At 39.0% G+C, this 18,936-nt stretch overlaps 1 protein-coding gene across 2 annotated transcripts in view; it reads left to right on the top strand.

Annotated features, from left to right (window-relative positions):
* thrb (thyroid hormone receptor beta) overlaps positions 1–18,936 on the top strand; it is a 153,813-nt gene that overhangs the window by 116,227 nt on the left and 18,650 nt on the right. For both annotated transcript variants that reach the window (XM_028598010.1, XM_028598012.1), the window contains exons 3-4: positions 1,866–1,934; positions 3,217–3,267. In XM_028598010.1, the coding sequence (XP_028453811.1) occupies positions 1,928–1,934; positions 3,217–3,267 (58 nt within the window). In that variant the 5' untranslated portion in view covers positions 1,866–1,927. The remainder of the gene's footprint in view (positions 1–1,865; positions 1,935–3,216; positions 3,268–18,936) is intronic.

Here is an 18,936-nt window from a genome sequence, read left to right on the forward strand (position 1 = left end):
CCTAAACGACTTTTTTCGATACCAATTTTATATAACAAAAAGAAATTACAACATTACGGCGTGAATCTTTTAAATTATGTTTTCGGGTCCTACTACGTGAGCCCCGTCTCGTAGAGTTTTTCCTGCGTGCCTTTGCAACGTGTAATGTTAGACAGCCAATCAGCAGCATTATTAACGCTTGGTAGAAGCATGCTGCATGCTTATTGGCCCACTGACGCTGATGAGATTTACTCCTTAGATATTGAATTGGGTATTGAATGACGAGGCATTTTTCGATACTTGATGCTGAGGAGGCAATTCGATTGGTTCGAATTCGGTACCCAGCCCTAAGCTTAGCATAAGAGCAGGAAGCATATACAGCTAGCATATACGCTCAGCTGTTTCTGAGAGGTGTTTTTGTACTTTAGCCTACACTCATTGATACAAATGAGGTGGAAAGTAAGTTTTTTTTCTTGCATCTGTCGCACCAAATGGTTGTTCTTGGGGGAATTGTTGGGTCTCTGTAGATTATAGTGTGGTCGAGACCTACTCTATCTGTAAAGTGTCCTGAAATAGCTCCTGTTATGATTTGACACTATAAATACAATTGAATTGGACAAACTGTGGCATCAGACTGTGTTAGCTATAGGTGTACCTAATAAACATGGTGCATGATAGGTTGGTATGTTTAGAGTCTTTGGTGATTAGATTCCATCCCAATGTTAAGTTATGAAGGGGTATAGAGGCCATGGATATATAGGAATATCCCCCCGATATAGTCTAGAGACTGGTGGAGGTGATGAAGGGATAAAGGAAGCCTTAAGATCTGGATGGATGTGATGCGGGACTTCTGATGGAGGAACCGAGGGTGCTGGGCACGATGAGAACTGGAGGTGAATGGGGGGAGGAGGTGTGTGTGTGTGTGTGTGTGTGTGTGTGTGTGTGTGTCTGTGTGTGTGTCTGTGTGTCTGTGTTGCCTCAGCTCAGTTGTCTGACTACAGGTGAACACACACTGCTATGGATGTAACATTTCATGTTTTTAATCTATTTGCTCCTTTATTAGCACATGGTATGTGGTAGAGGGAAAAAATAATAATCATGCTTTGAGAATCATAAGTCTGCAAACAACACCTCAGATTTGTCGTTTCTAAAAAATGGTTATGTAAACTGGTTTTCCATGTTTGACCGCTAGATGTCACCCATAACCAGGGCCATACCATCTGAACAGTCTGTGTGCAAGGTTCCCCTTTGATAAACTGACACAGTAACCACTGCATCCTTGAACGTCCCGTGAGATTCCAAACCGAGGCATCTAACATCTCTTTGGACCAGTTTTATCCAGAGGTGGAAAGTAACATATTACAATTACTCGCGTTACTGTAATTTACTTCTAAGAGTAGTTTTTAAAATCTGTAATTGTACTTTCACTTAAGTACGTTTCATTTCGTTTTCACAGTACTGTGCTACATTTTAAACCAAATCCGTTTCTGGGAAGAAGAAACAAAGGAAATGAAAAAGGTCTCTAATGTTGTTTTGGCAAAATATCTCTCAATGAACTCCAATCTGTTAAAAAGTAACTAAGTAACTTTTAGAGTACATTTTAAATGAACTACTTTTTGACTTGAGTAGATTTTTATACCGGTAATTTTAATCACCAAAGTAATCGTACTTTCATTTAAGTAGAATATTTTTGCACTCTTTCGCCCTCTGGTTTTATTGGCACTGTTTTTTCTTTCAACCCACGATTTTAGACGCAGGGTTGGACAAGCTGTCAGCACAAAATACCTTATTTTTCAATCATTTTAGATTGAAGTGGTGTTTTTGTAAGCTGTTATGAGTAATGATCTTGTAATGATTGATGGTTTCTTGGCTCTGTGTCCTGCTAGGTAGGTACCCAGATGTCTGAGGAGGCTCTGAGGATGTCGCCTTGGCCTTGAACCCCAACAGTATGTCAGGTAAGATGTCCGGCCTGGTTACCCTAACACACACTCACAGCCTCATACCTCCAGGTTTGTTCCAAATACAATTTAAGCCCAGCTCAGACCAAAGATTTATGACAAAACTGTTTTAGAACGTCGCAGAGAAAAGTTTCAGCGGCCTGGGCTCATCTCAGCTCAACTCAAACCAGCTGATGGTGTCGCTGAATCAGCTGGTCGAGTCTCCAGAGGCTGGTTTTAGAACGTAAGGGACATCACCTGTTTCATCAGCCAATAGAGAAGTCTGCTATAAACTATAGAAATAAAAATATCCTTTTTATAGTTTTAGATGGAGCCTGAACGAGCGCCCGAAAGCACGGTAACGTCATATGGTGGAGAGAGAGATAGAGTGTGACTGAGCCCAGTGGTGTTAGAACAAAGCCGTAAAATCAGAGATATATAAACCAGTTTTCGCCGATTCATCACTAGAAATGTAACTGTAGCAAGAATCTCACTATCACTAATGTTATCCACATTCATATTTAGGTAAAACAATTGATATATCCAGCTACAAAAAAGCCTAAAAGTCGGAAGTTAGAACGGAAGTACAACGAGACGTTGTCATGGAGATGATACATCGTCTCGTGTGAACTGGCATGTTTTAGAACGCTGCAGACCGGCGCAGTGCAAGTAGTTGCAAGTTTCAACTCATCTCGTCACGAATCTTTGGTCTGAACTGGGCTTTACATATATTATCTATAGCTTTTCGGGTGCATTTACATTTTGTTTTCTAAAGAATGTTAATTTGTGTCCCTTGTTTTTTGAAAAAGAAAGAAAGAAACCATTTATTACAGATCATTCAGTGCACACTAGGAAAGTAGACTTGCACAGATAAGTTTGCCTGGCTCGTAGTGAACCAGCTGTACGTGCTGCTGTCTACAGTACAAACAGGATGTCCCGTACATTGAACATTGTTTACCCATCCCAGATATTGCACCGGGGAATTGGCTGTCACGTGTGGATTTAGCCCAATCCCGGTGACCTCGCTGACCCACTACATACGCTATCCACCGCCGCATAGTAAACAGACACAAGCTTACATGTATGAGGAAATGAACCTGATCCCCTCACTCACTGTAACACCACACCAACAACAGCAACATGCTGTGATGTTTCTGCTTCATTCACATGAACCTGCTGTTTTGTTGCAGAGGGGTCGCCTCTCTCACCTGTTTCACTGACTGAAGTAGTTAAAAGTTAATAGTTCTGAAGCTGAAGTAGTTAAAAGTTTTGTTTAAAGTGCCTCTCCCATCTATTTTAGAGCCAGCAGAAAATTGCTCCCCCCGCTGGAAAGATGAGGCCATTCAAAATGGTAATATTAATCTTCCCTTTTAGCACTGCTTTTCCTCCTCTCTGTCTGCGTGAGCTTTGGTAGCACTCGTTAAAAAAAAAAAAAAGCTTTTCACAAAAAAAAATGACAAGCTGTTTCAGATCCTGCTTTTAATGTTGTAAAAAGAAAAGAAAAAAAAAGGCCTTGAATGACTTGAGGAATTCTCTTCAGATCCCATAATTTGGGTAAGTACTCATTTGGAGAAATTTACAAAAACATGTTTGCTTTTCTTTTTTTCTGACATTTTTGGGGCTTTCACTTTCCACAAAAAAAAAAGACATGCATTAACCAAACCATTAACTACCAAGTTCCTGGGAAATGTTTCACTGAGATCTCATTTTTATGCTTTTGTTTTTGTGTGTTTGTTTGGCAGAGGAGCTGCAGACAGAGACAAGTCATGTCTTTCATTTTGAATACATTCATTGTTTAGAGCTAAGGTTATATATCGTTTGGTTGTCCAGGTTTGTGTGATAATATTAACACCTACAAAATAATAGTAAATTAAATCTATGGCAATTTTTAAAGCATGTTCCAAAATCAATTTTAATTTAAATTAGATTTGAAATATGAATGTTGTCTGCCTGAACAAGTAGAATTAAGGAATTGTGATTATTTTTTAGCAATAAACCGAGAGATGTTTGGCCACACTTTAATTTACAGGTCTGTGAATTTGTAATTCCTGGAAAGAAGTAGGCCTATCTACACGGTTTGGCACTCATTTTCAGGGGCGGAAGTAACAAATTACACTTGCTCGTATTACTGTAACAAAGTAATTTTTTTGCCATTTTACTTTTACTCAAGGCCATTTATTACAAGTTTTGTACTTGGCTAAATTTCAAGTCACATCCGTTATTGGGTATAAAACAATAACATAAAGAAAAGAAAGGAGATAAATCTGCTGCTGGTGCGTAAGTGTTTGCGTTCACTGGTCAAGTTGGCTGATCTTCTTTGCTCGTTGTTTTGATAGCTGGTCCGGCGTGCAAAAAACGTTGGTATTTCACGTATAGGGAACAGTCTGTGAGAGCCGTGTGGAAGCAATCCCAGCCTGCTGTTTTTTTTTCTTTTTCAGTATTTTGAGTACAGCCCCAGAAAATCCATGTGTGTGTGTGTGTGTGTGTGTGTGTGTGTGTGTGTGTGTGTGTGTGTGTGTGTGTGTGTGTGTGTGTGTGTGTGTGTGTGTGTGTGTGTGTGTGTAAGTAATCGGCACGTGTGATCTGAATAGATTTACAGCCATTCTCTCTCAAAGTAAGACATGCACATTGGTTGTATAGAAAGATAACATGTTGATTTGCTCTTTCTTACTCTTATTTTACCTTGAATTTGACTGTGTGCAACTGCAACTAAATACATTTCCCTGAGGGGATCAATAAAGTATTCTGATTGCTTCTGATTTTTGACATGATGTTGGCATGACTCATGGTGGCTTTCAGATACTGTATACTGTATGTTCTAATTGATGATGTCTCTTTGGAGATGGTCCACTGTCACTAAATAAGTGACCTTAATGTTATAGTGTTGAAGCACATTGTATCTCCATGCTGTGTGAATCCACTTTTCTTGCTGTGTTGCTTGCTGAAGGAGCAGCTGGCGTTGATGTCTCGATGACATCATCTCCCCGGTCTGTCTCTCAGCTGTTCAGTTAAAGCAGACTGCTGTCACAAATTCAGACTGAGCTGTGTAATCCAACATTTCCATTTGGTGTTGTCCTTCTCTGTAACGTGTCCTGAATTTAGAGTTACACACGTTTTCTGAGTCAAGTTAATTTCATTTATATAGCCCAATATCACTAATTTTTCCTTAAGTGGCCTTACAGATCTGTACAGCATACGACAGCCTCTGTCCTTAGACCCTGAGCAATATTCATTAGAAAAAGAGTGCTTCTGTCAGCTTTGTTATGGTGTTTACACTCACTGTAAAGAATTTTCATGTAAATTAACAGTACAGTGCTGGCAGCATTTTACTGTTATTAAACAGTATTCATACTGTTAATTGACTTTACAGCCTGTTACTGTAAACATAAAATACAGTATATGTCTGTATTTTGTTTAATTTAAAGTAACATACTGAGCAGAGATGCCAGTATTTTACTGTTATTTAACAGTATATATATATATATATATATATATATATATATATATATACACATACTGTTAAATTATTTACAGCCTGTTACTGTAAAAATAAAACACAACAAATTTCTGTAAAATACACTGTATTTCTACATACTATGATTCCATCGTAAAAAATTAAAATGCAGTATATTTGTGTGATTATTTTAATTTACAGTAACATTCTGGTTGCCAGTAGATTACTTTAAATTCCCACATTTTACTGTAGGCAGGCATAATTGCTAATAAAATAAGCAAATTTAGCAGTATAAAATATTTAAAATATTTTAATGCAATTAACATTAAAACCTTATTGTTTTGTAGGCTATAGAAGTCTGCGTTATTGTGATTAATTATACAAAATAAGTAATAAACAACTTAGACTATCAATCAATTTTATTTAAAAGGGAAGTGTCAAAAATAAATACTGCTTCTGTAAAAAAGAACTGAAAACTTGGATAACCCAGAGAAACTAACCAAAAGAGACTTTTGAGTAGCCAAATGTCAGACTGCCTCTGACCAAACGAGAGAAAAAAAATTGATACACGGTATTATAAGTCATTTATTTTCCCAAACTTGAAGTGGACTCTACCAACTTAGCAACATTTTTTACCAATGATTGACCAAAATAAATTTTGTTGATATGGTACCGCCGTTTCCAATACTCTATACTATTGAATCACAGTACTTCTAGAATCCAAATAAATTCAAAATGCAATACATATCCAATCGGCACCCATTTTTCAGAGTCAGTTGAATCCAGACACAAGCATATCGTGCCAGCCCTAGTAAGAACATTTTGAAACTGTGTATTAAGACCATTTTAAGACCATACACCAGTAAGAACCTTTTGAAAACATGCATTCATAGCATTTACAATATAAAAACATTTGGGAAACAACTATAGGCTTTGAGGTAGGCTTGTGCGTTGAGGTAGGCTCTTCCCTCATAAAATAGGCATGTTTACCTTTTTAAAGGAGTCCTGTGAGGTCAGCTCACTGACCTATATGAAGTCCCATTCAAAATCAAGGAGGTTCTTCAGTAGTGTTGACATGCTTGCATTCACTGTGGCAGTCTTCTCCTGGACCATCACACCAGTCTTCTAGGAGACAACCTTGCCCTAGATGGCCTTTGACCTCTCTCTGCATTGATACCAATACAGCGCCTGAAATCACAATAGTATAAGAGACTAAATGGGAAACTATTAGGAATACTTTCTAGCCTAAAAGGGATAGTTTGTAACATAAGGTATTATGAGCTACTAACAGGTACTGATATCATGAGTTATTTTTGTGTAGTTCTGCTGCCTAATCTTCCTATCAGACTTTTCTAGATCTTGGAACTATTTTATATGTGTAAAATTTACTAATTACTGATTAATCACCGGAGCCAATTAACCTATTACACCTCTAATCAAGATTATAGGCGGTGTGATATGAGAATCAGCTCTACTGTATTACACTAGAGAATATTTTCAAGTAATTCAGATCGGACAGGAACATCAAAAGCAGTATAACTCGATAAATGTATTTATTTATATTGTGTGACTGTTTCATGTTCTTTGGGAGTTGTAGCTTGAAATGTTTTTGTTACCTGACCCCATGTTCTGCTACTAATTGTTTTAACAGCTGGCAGGAAGATTTCTGATTACAGGACTGCGTGCCTGAGTTTTTGTCTGTGTCAATACCAGTAAGTAACTAATACCATCTTTATGTTAAAAAATCCAAAATATATCTTTAAGTTTGAAAAAATGATTTGTGGTTATCAGGTTTCAAGAATTGCAATTGTCCAAAAAATAAAAATCTATAATAAGGAAATGGAGTCTTACCTCTGAATGAATTCCAGAGTGCAGGCCGCCTCTTCTTGATACTGATTGAAACTTCAAGTAATGGCAACATCAGAATGCATCTCACTTGCGTAACATCTGTAAACTAAAGAACAATGGTTGACCTGATATACTGTATAAGGTCTATCAATAAAATGCCTACCAGGCAGTATCAGGCGAGGACTTGCAGGTAGATTGAGGGTTGTAGGGAACAAATAAAGACACAGTAAGATAGTTTGTGTATCCGCAGTATACACAAACTAAGTAAGTAAGTAAAAGAAGTAGGCATAGTTTCCTTAACCACACATTTGTCTTTTTGTCTGTAAGTATGACACTTTGTTGAAAAAACAGTTATGACCACAGACTTGACAGGGAAATTCTTTTCTGCCAACGCGGGAAAAACAAAGTTGCCTAGCGTTATGCAATTAACGTTACCAGACTTTTACTACAGATTATCAATTCCCTTTCATTAACATTCAAAATTAGCCCACTAACACTATTCACTCTTTTCTCAGTTAACGTTAGTTAGTTTCCAAGTTAACCACCTTTCTGATTGAAATTAGCCCATCGCAATTCAACCGTCAACCGGCATTTGCAGCTATTAACTAGCTAATGTTATCTGGCTAGCTAGCTACCCACTACCAATCCAAAATTGACAGATGACCCGAAACGGTTAGCATTTTCTGGTTTCTTTTACATAATTTTTAACTGCAAACCCAATATTTTGATAGAAAACATTGTGGCCGTGCATTTGCGCACACGGTGGAGTGTGTAGCGTTGGAAATTATGTATTTTAAATGTACCAAGTATAACGGGGTAAACTGTCACCAATGAAAAGGGAACTCTCTACTGAGTTCAATGATACCTCACACAATTGTAAACATCAAATGGGTCATTAGTTATGAAAGGGGGCGTGGCTAAAGCATATGGGGTAGGCCAAACCATCACCAATCAAAAAGGAACTCTGCTGAGTTCAATGATACCTCACACAAGACTCTACTTAAACGGTTCAAAAGTCATAAAAGGTGGTGTGGCCTGAGTACATGGGCGTGGTTAAAGTATAAGGGTGGCTCAGTATCACATGTGGACCACACATCATGTAAATGATGAGGTTTGTCATATAAGACGGATTTCCTGTTGCCAGCAGGGGTTAACCAAAAGTACATTTTTGCCTACAGATGTCCTCAGACCTGGATCCTTCAATTTGATAAATGCTCACAATAGCCACCACGCCACGGCCACACCGTTGGACGAAAACTCAAGCTTTTAATAACTTTTCATCAAGTTCTTGAGATGACACGGAACGAATTTGAAGTCGATCGGATGAAATCTTTAGGAGGAGTTCGTTAAAGTATAGCACATTTTAGACCTACTTCCCGGTGCCACTAGGGGGCGCTATGACTTTGAGTCAATATCAGCCTGTAGATGTCCTCAGGGTTGGACTCTTACGAATCCTGAAAAGTTTTGAGCCAATTGGACAATGTACACTCAACCCACTACCTATTTCGTTGGCAAACGTAAATGTTCACCAGGCCTGATGCGTGTCGGGGCTTCCCGCCCCGGCCGCCTAAGCATCACACACCTGACTTAACTATGTTGTCAAAAAAATGAAATGTATATGAGCGATAGCCGCTGTGTGACACGTACGGTATACTAGCCGCATCCAAGGTGGCGCGCGCCATCGTGATGTCAAAATGATATAGGCCTAATATTCTGCCGGCGCGCGAGCACAGGTCGTACACGGCTCTTTTTTTTTTTGTCAGCGGCGCAACAAAGCGGAAACAGGAGGCCTGAACGAGTTCGCCGACAACCGATGCCAGGATTCTGAGTGACTGCAAGTCTCTCTGGTAAACTTACTGGGGTAAGAGAAGTTCTTTTATGGTGAATGAAAGGCTTGATCCGACCAAGTAGGTCATCGAATCAAATCGAAGCATTGACGGCAATGCTGCTGCCAGTTCTACCGTTGTTTACCTTTTTCTTCTTCTTCTAGTCCGTAGAAAGAGCAACGTCAGTAGCCTTTGCTCATTAGCGCCACCGCTGTTCAGGAGAAGGGAGTGTCGCGCCCACCAGCGCAAGTATAAATGGTTACGCCGATTTCATGACGTCACATATGTTTGCACCAGCTGGGCTGCAGTTACTGTAAAACACGCTTTACTCTGTCCTGTTTTCTCCCTTTCATTACTCCCTTCTCTACAGAATGCATAAAAAAAAAAAGAAAACGTGCCATGAATTGGAAAATAATCAGTTTTTACAATCTTTAAATATGTGATATGCCTCAACAGCGGCATCTGGTGGTTGAATGTCATTGTGCTATGTATCATTGTTCGCCAAACATTCTGTTAAACGTAGTACAGAGTAAAGCTTAGATCGGGCCCAAAAAATCAAGCCTGACCCTACCCGAGCCCGTTCACGTTGTGTCCGAGCCCGGCCACATTAACTGGAATTATGAGCCCAATTTAAACCCGACAATTTTTTAATACATGGGCCGTTATAACTGACGTTCTCAACTACAATTCTGAGTTGAAAAACAGAAATCTGTTTAGAATGATTAAATAATGCAACAAGGACGAAGCATGTAAACTGCGTTGTTTATTCAGAATGGAATGGATCGCAAATGGATCCGAATGAAGAAACGTAAAAAAAAAAAAAAATGCTCGACACTAGAACCCTCAGCCAAATAGTGTGGGTGACAGATCAAGGCAGCAACATAATCAAGGCCCTGGGACAATATAGGAGACAACAAGGAGACTTTCTTTTCTGTCCTTCGCCCCGGTCTGCATGCCGACGCACTGGCCGACAACGCTCCGGGTATAGGAGAGACCATATCTGCTGCTAAAGGACTCGTGGGATATCTGAAACAATCTGGCCTGGCTGCACAATTATCAAAGACGATGAAGGAGACACAATTTAGCACAGTTTACCTCACACTCAAGTCAGTGCAGGACATATACCCAGAGCTACGGGAGAAGCTGGAGAGGCATAGCTTTCTCCCCACCCAATTAGGCTAATAAATTAATGATTCAAAAACACAAATGCTTAATGAAGGGCCCGGCCCAGCCCGGCCCAGCCCGGCCCGAGGATAGTGGCGTGAAATATCGGCCCACGGGCCGGGTCGGGTAGAGAATCTAAACTCTAGTACAGAGTCTGTAGTCGATCGCACAAAAAAAAAAAAAAAAAAAAAAAAAAATATATATATATATATATATATATATATATATATATAAACTTGTTAGTAGTACCGAGCCACCACCTCATAGGCTCGGCCACCTTTTGTTTTTAGCCAAGCGTCAGAAGACCAGAGTGACCTGCTGGTGATGTATGGATGGACCCGGCCCTTTGCTGCATGTCATCCCCCCCTCTCTCTACCACTTCCCTGACTTAATCTGTCCTATAAATAAAGGCAATAAAAGCCCAAAAAATTATCTTAAAAAAAAGAAAAAAAAATCTGTGATTGTGAGTGATGTGAGTGGTCCTGCTGGACCAGGTCCACAGCCTTGCAGCAGCGTTCTGGGCCAGTTGTAGACCAGTTGTTTGATTTCGTAGTACGCACGAGAACTGCCACAGGTCCCATATAGTAGCTCACATAAGAATCGGAGTGAGTTTTATACATGGTCAAATTAGTGTCATATCTGTAGTGACTTTTAACAAATCTAATATAGGCTTATCTAAATAATCCACTGAAGGGCGAACATGTGAACTTGTTTCGTACATTATTTAACCCCGGTAACAACAACAACTAAATGTACGCATGGTGTACAGGACTACGGCTGCCGGCACCATTGGTTGACTTGCTGATGTCAACCCGTTCTCACCCCCAACTCGTGAAATACTGAGGCATGGTCAGTGGCTCTCAACTGTCAGATATGGAACGCACCGGGCAGCAGCTCGACCGCGGCGCTGTAAGATGATGTGGTATGAAGAGCGACAACGGTAGAGAGTAGTATAAAAGACCTAAAATCCATGTAAGGAGGTTGGTTGGGGTGGTGGATTGGTCAAACACAGGACTTTCACCCAGGAGACCGGGGTTTGTGTCCCATTCTAATCCCCCGTGTCACCGAAACGTACATTTTGTAACCCCACCCACCATCTTTTCCTAAACCTAACTGTCCTGTTCTTGCACCGCACGTCAGTTAAACATACTGTACATCCCAACTCGGAGCGTCAAAAAGTAATGCCAAGAGTCCTGACCAAATGTGTCTCAATATGACGCCAAAGGGCTAGACGCGAGTCCAGAGAGCTTCAAATAGTGACGCCAAGAGTCCCGACCCAAACGTCTAAATATGACGCTAAAGGAGACTTTTTGCGTCAATAACAAACGCCAAAGGCACCTGGCCAAGCGTCGCTTTTTGACACGTTGGGAGTGTGTTGCTGAGGCAGGTGAATGTGCACAGTTTGAATTGCCCAGCATTTGTACTGTAATACCCACTTAGTTACAGAATCAGGCTAATGGCAAATGACTGCTCATGTACTGTGAACACGGCGACTCGTAGTAACTAGTGAGACTGGATTCTCTTGCAAGCACTCAATGAATGTGTGCAGATCTACCGAGATAAAGAGTAATCCATCACTTCTGGAGCTTAGTATGAGAAGCATTTCAAATTAATGAAGGTAAAAAAAAAAGAAGAGCAGTATTTAAAAATAGATTCACTTCATTCCAAAGTGCTGGGATAATCCTCTCAAACTTTAACCTCCGGCGATGGAAAAAGCCTTCTGTTGCTTGCCCGAGCTTAACGGGGAAAAGGTTCAACAACTAATGCGTCCTCCGCAGGTAACGGCAAGCAGCCGGGGACATGTGGCGCAGGGCAGCGGGTCAACCGAGGGCCCGGGGTAAAAGAGATTCCTCACATCCAGAAATTGTACATGACCGGCTTTGAACCCCCTAGGCCTAAAGTAATCAATCAGGGAGGGAACATATCTGGGCCATAGCCCGCTGCACGGCCACTGTGCTGAGCTGCGTCCACAGAGAAACTGTGTCCCTGTTTGCAAGGCAATAGAGACCACTATTATTATTAATATTATTATTATTTGTATTATTATTAAGTAACAGCAGTATTGGGTTAGGGTTAGGGTTAGTTGTTTGGCTCAGCTGATTGTCAGGAATACCTGGAGTCTGCTGCCGGAGACAAGCCATTAGTATCCCATGGAGTATTTCTACTTACTCAGCATAACTTCACACAGGAAGTGTGAAATAAGGGGAAAAGATGCAACTGATTGACTAAAAAAAGACAAGCAGGGTAAGTGTAGAACTAGTTCACTTGTTTAAAATGTAGATTGGGCTACTTTGAAAAGACTAAAATGTATGTGATTGTTTTTATGTACTAAAAGTGAGGCATTTGTGGGGCTTCTGAAAAATATTGTTGTATATTCATCTTTAGGCTTTTGTCTTTACCGTCGTATGAATGAAAAGTAGTTGAAAAACAAAGTCATTTTGAATCCAACTCCATTTGAGCTGTTAAATGTGCAGATGTGTTAAACGTCAGCTCAAATCAAGTTGCTTTTATTAGCGTTGTATCAAAGGGAAAATTGAAAGCGTAAAATCCATCCTTCAGATAATTGCAATAGTTCAATTTGTATTTGTCTAATTCCTTGTTCAATACATCTTTTTATAGGTACTGAATACATGCTTATTTGTAATTATATTTCCATGTATTATGTATATACAACATTCATCAAGTCAATTTTGCCGGAGTGCATCTGTCAGATTTTTATGAAAAATCATTTTAATGTAATATTGTACAACTGTAGATGTTTAGCTAAATGAAAAAGATTTTGAAAGAAATTCTACACTTATTTAAATTAAAAGGTTTTAATAAAAATAAGTATATGTATTATAAAAAGTCATAGTATAGTATGTCAAAAGAAGTCATAGTATAGTGTGTTGAAATAAATAAAAAAAGTCATTGTATAGTGTGTTGTAAAAAATGTCAAATTACACTGTCAAAAAAAATCAAATAAATGTACGGAGAGATCCTTAAAAGCATGAAAGCTGCCAGGCGTGGGCGTTAACACTGTCCGCTCAGACAACAGATTGTATAGTATCGACAGGCGTTAAACGCTGTCTGATGAACGCTTACTGTAACAGTTTGCCGAGAGTCGAAACTCCAAACGAGATTAGTCCGTGGTCAGGACATCACCTCATCCAGAAGTTAAACTGGTATCAGGCAGATTTAGGGCCAGCTGCTGCTGCGTGTGTTGATCCCACTCACACTTATCACATGTAATCCCATGATAAGCCTTTCTGACTGCTCTTTCAGACGGATTATAGAAATGAAACATTGATCATTGGTTTTGGCGTGGTCATCCTGTTTGTGCAATAACATATGTTTAAAGACATAGGTGTAGATTTCAGGAGGGGAGGGTGCAGGGGATACAGTGTAAGAAAAGAATCCGTGGAAAAACGGATAATGTCCTGGCAGAAAATAACCAGTACCTTTTTATTGTTAAGTGTACAGACATTGCTGTTAATCCAAAAATGGAAAAGTTCTGTAGATATACAGTGTATCCTCTGTACCTTCAAACGGACATTTCTGTTATTCAAAAAATCTAAATACGGAAAATACACCTGTGAAAAGTCATTACAGAAAATTCCTTCATATTAACACAGTATATTAGCCCGTATTTCTACGTACTTTTCTAACAGTGTAGAGCTGCACGATATGAAGAAAATATCTAATTGCAGTTATTTGGACTGATACTGTGATTGCGATGTGATTCACGATATTGGAGGGAATGATTCTTTTAGTATCAGTATTCTCATTTCCATTGAAAAATATCAAAATTTTAAAAATGTAAATGATTATATTGTGACTTTTGCGAGGATCTGTACCAAACAAAGATTATATATTTTAGTCTGCAGGATAGGATTTGTCTCTGCAGCATCACAATACTTATTCAGAATGCTTTGACACATATTTTGAATGAATAAATATGCAATTTTCATGTGGACCTATTCTTTGCTCTCACACTTGATAAGCGCCTCATTAGAGACCGGTGTAATGGAAAGGTCTACCAGTTAAGCCTCTATACGTTTAACACAGATAGAGGCTGATGGAATGAAATGTAAGACAAATATGATCTCATCTACGTGGCTCATTATAGGTATTACATTTTTATTTATTATTATTTGTCCATTCAATGTGTGCAGTGGAGGCACTCTTGAGACAGTGTGCAAAAATAATTAGAATAAGAGACAATTAAAAAAAGAAATAGAAAGGATAACAAGTAATGTAAAATGTAGAGCGAGCGGGTTGCAACCCCGACAGGGGACAGCAGGACACTGACAAGAATGCACTTTTACTTGTGTGTATATATATATATATATATATATATATATATAATACAGTACTTGTCATTAAAAATCATCTGTGATAGACCTTTTAAAATCTGTTTTGTCAGTCCAAATAATTTCTATGTATGCCACGTTTGGTTTAATCACCCTGAACTGCGCTGTCTGCTCTTAAGAATAGATGCAGAATGCCCTGATTGGCCAATCAGAATGGAGTATTCAACAAAGCTGTGTAATCATTCTAAGATTATGTACAATTTAGTACAAGTATTCAAATGCTTTGGTTTATAGTGGCCTGTTGCAGGGGTGAGCTGTACAATTTTCAGTAAATAACAATGAAAAGTCATTTCCACTTAAATGGAAACTTTGCACATGTTTTTGTGTCTATGTGACTGATGGGAACAGCAATTATTGAAAGTGGTCCAGTATTAAGCAAGATTGCTGCAGTCGGCAGAAAATAAAAACAACATGGCTTCTACACGCTAAAAGTATTGTTTATTTAACCGGAATCTGGTGAGTTTGGCGATGGTGATTTGGGAGCTGTTTCTGGTTAAACAAAATTAATTTTCTCTTTAACAACCAGGTCTATCCATAATGCCATAAACCTTAAAGCTTTAGTGTGTAACTTTTTGATATTAATGAACGTCCGTTACATTCAAGCCATTGCCAAATGAGTTTTTACAAAGTTAAGACTATCCGCTCCACACAACTCTCTCTGTATTTCTCAGTATGACTATGTTCAGAAGATTGTGTCGTTGAGTGACGATAATTAACTCTTCTAAAGAGTCCATCGTGTCTTTTTAATCCTCCGTGTCCTCCTGGACTACTAGCAACTGCGTGGGGGAGGAGTGTTGTTGTCATTACTTAGAATTCCTCATGGTGGCGACAGAAATACGCACTATAGCTTTAGGTAGTCAGACTTTTAGAATAAGAATCTGAGCCTGTCAGTGGCAAAAACAGCACTATTAGTGGACACAAACTGGAGATACGCATTTGTTTTATATGGTTACATTATAGCCTGGTTCACGACTGCTGGTTACAGCGTTCTCGCTCAATACTGTAACAATTTCAAAAAATTACTGAAATGACCCTTTAGAACAAACATATCTTAAATACACTTAATTCAGACTTATTTTCAATTTCTTTGGCAGGTTGCTTATAAGTTATACCTAAGATGCTACGATATATGGTATTAAAAATGAAATGGCTAGACTGAATGTTAAATACGCCGAATTGTTTCACTTGTTAAGGGTCCAAGCCCGAGGGGGCTGTACGATACGTTTTTTTCTCATGTAGGGCTTATCTGATTTTTACGAAAATTGGAGTATAACATATGAGAACATTGTATTGCTCTGTCAAAGTGTGCGTGGTTCCCCCAAAAAATGACATTGGTGCCATTACGCATGTATACGCATGTATAACATGAATGTAAGTTAGGGTTAGGGTTTATACTTAAGACCATGCAGCTCATCCATTGCCATACTTCCTGATGTTGGATAAATTGCGATGTTTCCTGACGTTTGCCTAGACGGCGTCACGCTTTAGGTTACACACTGTGACTCTGCAGGGCCTTGGGGCCGAACTTGCATCGGGGAGGCTTGGAACCCGTCGCAAAAATGACTGTATGGTCATTACGATGCAACATGGAATCCCCGTTTCCACTAATAACTAAATTGGAAATACCATAGAAAAAGACGACCAAAATCAGTTGTGTCTTTGAACAAGGGCGTAGGTTTTGTTTAAACATTGGAGGGGATACATTATAACTGGGGGGTCTAGAGGTCAACCCCCAGCCAAAATGTAAGCATCAAACACTTCATTTCCTGCATTCTGGTGAATCTCTATGCAACAATTTGTGCTTCACAATTCAATTCAATTTTATTTATAGTATCAAATCACAGCAAGAGTTATCTCGAGACACTTTACAGATAGAGTAGATCTAGACCACACTATAATTTACAATGACCCAACGATGCCAATTATTCCCCCAAGAGCAAGAATTTAGTGCAACAGTGACGATCAACAAGTAAACGTCCTTTTAGGGAGAAACCTCGGACAGACCAAGGCTCTTGGTAGGTCTGACGGTGCCGGTTGGGTGTGATGAACAGTGACATTAATAGTCACAATAAAAGATAATGGAATTATGACTAAAAATAATAGTTGTAGTATTTCATGGCATAGCAGGGCACTGCAGGGCGTTACAGGGTGTAGCAGGGCTTAGCAGGACATAGCAGGACGTAGCAGGGCACTGCAGAACGTAGCATGGTGTAGCAGTGCATAGCAGGGCGCAGAGCAGGACCACGGCAACAGCTGCAACCATGATTTAAGTGCCACTCTAATCCAAGGAAAACTGCTGGGCGTAGACACAATTATTGCTTTTTCCGTCAGATCGTTTACATTTGCGACTGCGCTATTCTGACTATTTTGCCACTGCAACACAAATGTCGTTAAGGTATGGTCAACTATAGGGGTGTCACAAATCGTTGGGAAACATTTATTTAAATGTTAGAAGGATATACACGTTTCAAGCCCCCTAAACAGTTATTTTTATCTCTTTTGGGGAGTGGGTTGTCTTTCATATTGGGGGGGGGGCATATAGCTTTACAAAGGAAACTCTTCTGTGTAGCCTGCTTGCTGAAATGTGTTCAGCGTGTGTTTGTGTCATGTTTTCAGTCATATGCTGTCTAACTGAATTGGTGCTGAATTTCCATCTTAGGGCCATGTGATAATACACTCCAGTTGAATACAGAATATTTTTGTTCTCATTTTATGAGGGGAAATGCAGAGAGTAATATCAGTCCGAATTGGGTTGCTCCATTAATCCCATTTTCTTTCATGAACTAGGGTTTTTAAATGGTTTGAAAATGTCTTCTTAATTTACAGAGAAACTGTGGAGGTGAACAATATGTACAGATTGATTTTATTTCGCAATTTCTCAAAATCTAATTTCTTTGTAAATCTTGCACTGTAAGAAATGAATCCGTAGAAAAAAATTTCCAGTACCTTTTTACAGTTTACAGACATTTCTGTTAATCCAAAAATTAAATTTTCTGGGGATTTATGGTGTATCCTCTGTACCTTTAAACGGACATTTCTGTTAATCCAAAAGTCAAACTACGGGAAATCATTACAGAAAATTTCTTTAAATTAACGCAGTATAATAGCCCGTATTTCTACAGACTTTTCTAACAGTGTGGGGAAATTAAAAGTGCATCACATTGGAAAGAATTACATTTACTACACATTACAATTACACATGAAAAAGCTTTAGTGGTGTTCATATTCAGTCTCTTGGGGCACAGCACTTTGTTTTTTGGAAGAAATACATTTGTAAAATAACAAAGTTCTGCCTGCTCATTACCCAGACTTTGAAACTTTGTGTTCAGCTACAGTAACAATACAGAACATTTTCTGTTCTATAAAATGTTCTCATACAAAGCTGCTCAGTAAGTAAACTTCTGAAATTAAATCTCTTCTTTAATTAATTTAAAGCTTTTGTTGACCGTTTTTTATGCTTTTATAAAAACGCTTTAGGCTATGTTCACACTTGGCATCTTTTTTGAAAAGAAAAAGTTGAGGCCGCTTTTGTTGTAAAAAAAAAAAAAAAAAAAAAAAAAAAAAAAAAGCTGGCAGTGTTTTGGTTCCAAAAAGCAGTAGAGAGCGTCTTTTGTTGCTATAACAACAGCTACTACTACAGTATCCTAGCTAGAGCGCTATGTGGAGCAGTGCTAACGTTAGATAAAACAGTGGTGGAGCGAGCTAGAGAAAGAACAGAGAGAGAGAAGTGTTAACGTTAGATAAAACAACGTGGTGGAGTGAGCTAGAGAAAGAAAAGAGAGAGAGGTGCTAACGTTGGATAAAACAAAGAGGTGGAGCCCGGAGCTGCAAGAAAAATGTTGGCGGTGGCTTTTAAAAAAGTGCTCATGACTTTTTTGAAAACACAATATACTCTACAGGATTATAATGTAAAACAGATGCTAGCAGCTTAATAAAAGACGCCGTTTGAACATAGCCTTTAACACGTTTTTTGGCACTTTTGTCTTGCTAATCCAAGTGCTGGTAAATAATTTTAAGACAAGGGCATTGTGAATATCTCACTACGTATTAGTTGTTGGCGCATAGAGTAATGTCCCATAATGCAATTCGAAATATGACTAAACAGAAATACAACCGTGAATCACGTTCTATGGAACATTTTTGTTCAAATATACAGTCCAGGGTTTTCCCTGCCATTATAAAGTTTAGGTGCAGCACCTAAGCCGTTTTGGACAGCACCTAAGTCGAACGAATGAAAAATCAATGTGAGCATCAAAACTAGAAAGAGTAAGAAGAAATAAATCTGTAAAATAACAGAAAAAGTTCTGGCAGCTCTTTACCCGTACTTCGTCCCATCATTAAAGAGAAAGAAGACATTTTTTTTCTGCAGCCAGAGG

This window comes from Perca flavescens, chromosome 14 (assembly GCF_004354835.1).
Source record: "Perca flavescens isolate YP-PL-M2 chromosome 14, PFLA_1.0, whole genome shotgun sequence".
Taxonomy (NCBI): Eukaryota; Metazoa; Chordata; class Actinopteri; order Perciformes; family Percidae; genus Perca; species Perca flavescens.